Genomic DNA, 1,303 nt, shown 5'->3' on the forward strand with positions numbered 1-1,303 from the left:
ATCCCCTGGAGTACCACATCGGCGATAGAGTCGGCAACGGCGTCGGGATTGTCCAGATTGAAGCAAACCTGCCCCCATGGGTAGGATGCATAGAAGGACCGCATCCTATCCCAATCTGCTGACCTGTAGTGCCAAACTCGACGAAGACCAATCGGTTGTGACCGAAAACGTCTGGAGATTGGCACTGTTGTCCGGATCAGGCAGTGGTCGGACGACCCTAAAGGGGCGTCAACGGAAACCAAATAGCTGTCCGGATGCGTGGTCAGCAGAAGGTCCAACAGGGAAGGTAAGTGATCAACAACATCTGGGATTCGCGTAGGCGAGGTAACCAGCTGTGTTAGATCATATGCTAAGGCAAAGTCATGAACAGACCTCCCCGCGTGATCCGTGGTACGTGAGCCGAGCCATTCGGCATGATGGGCATTAAAATCACCAAGTACCACGACTTCTGCAGAAGGGATCTGCTCAAACACGGAGTCTGTGCCCATTTGGACTAGCTCCATGAGTTGGTCTGTATCGGTGTTTCCGCCATGGGACCTATAAAGGCACGCGTAAACTCGCGGATGATCATCGCTATCTACGCGCAGCCATAAAACGGATAGGTCCCGGCCTTCAAGATGGTCGAGGCGACGAGAGCAGATATCTTCACGGACGTACACGCACACCCCAGCCCGTGGTAAAAAACGGTGTTCGAGCTTGTATCCGGGGTAGTGTAGGAAAGAAGTGTCCGCCGGAGAAGATATCTGTGTCTCTGTAAGAAAGAGCAAGGCCGGCTTGGTCGTCTCAAGGTGATAGTGGACGGCTTCAAGGTTGGAACGGAGTCCCCTGACATTGCAGAAGTCCACAGAAAGTGTGGCAGGGGATGTTATGTGGCGCTTGCTACGTTTGCCCCGACCAGTAGCACAGAGCGGGATGGTGCCCCCCCCAGAATACGCGGGGCAGCCCGCGCGCTTACTCCCAGACTCCAAGCGAGAGTTCAGGCGTAAACGCGCGGAAGGGGATTCTCCAAAACGGGTGGTTTTGGTACCCCCCTGGGGTAGATTTTCTTTACATCCCACTGTCATGCCTTTGGGGGGGGGGGCGGTTGCCTCCGGGACACACACTCATCAGGACGAAACGCGGAATTTCTTCCACTTCACGCCTGTCTTCGTGCGGTCGTGGTATTTCACCGGGCGAGCGGGCCATTCGTGCAACCAGCAAATACTGGATGCGGACTCTACCACTGTTAAAATGAATGATGACTGACTGACCTTTGAATTGTCAAAATAAGTTTAGTCGTTTAGTCACAATGAAACTTGGTCAG

The 1,303-nt window shown here is 54.0% G+C and overlaps 1 protein-coding gene across 1 annotated transcript in view; it reads right to left on the minus strand.

Moving 5' to 3' along the window:
* The window catches only part of LOC106118052 (RNA-directed DNA polymerase from mobile element jockey-like), a gene marked incomplete at its 3' end in the record, with an annotated part of 3,364 nt that extends 2,300 nt beyond the window's left edge, over positions 1–1,064 (minus strand). The window contains exon 1 of the mRNA XM_013312611.1: positions 39–1,064. Within this exon, the coding sequence (XP_013168065.1) occupies positions 39–1,064 (1,026 nt within the window). The remainder of the gene's footprint in view (positions 1–38) is intronic.
* Positions 1,065–1,303: the final 239 nt, after the last annotated feature.

Source organism: Papilio xuthus, unplaced genomic scaffold (assembly GCF_000836235.2).
Source record: "Papilio xuthus unplaced genomic scaffold, Pxut_1.1 DF827635.1, whole genome shotgun sequence".
NCBI lineage: Eukaryota > Metazoa > Arthropoda > Insecta > Lepidoptera > Papilionidae > Papilio > Papilio xuthus.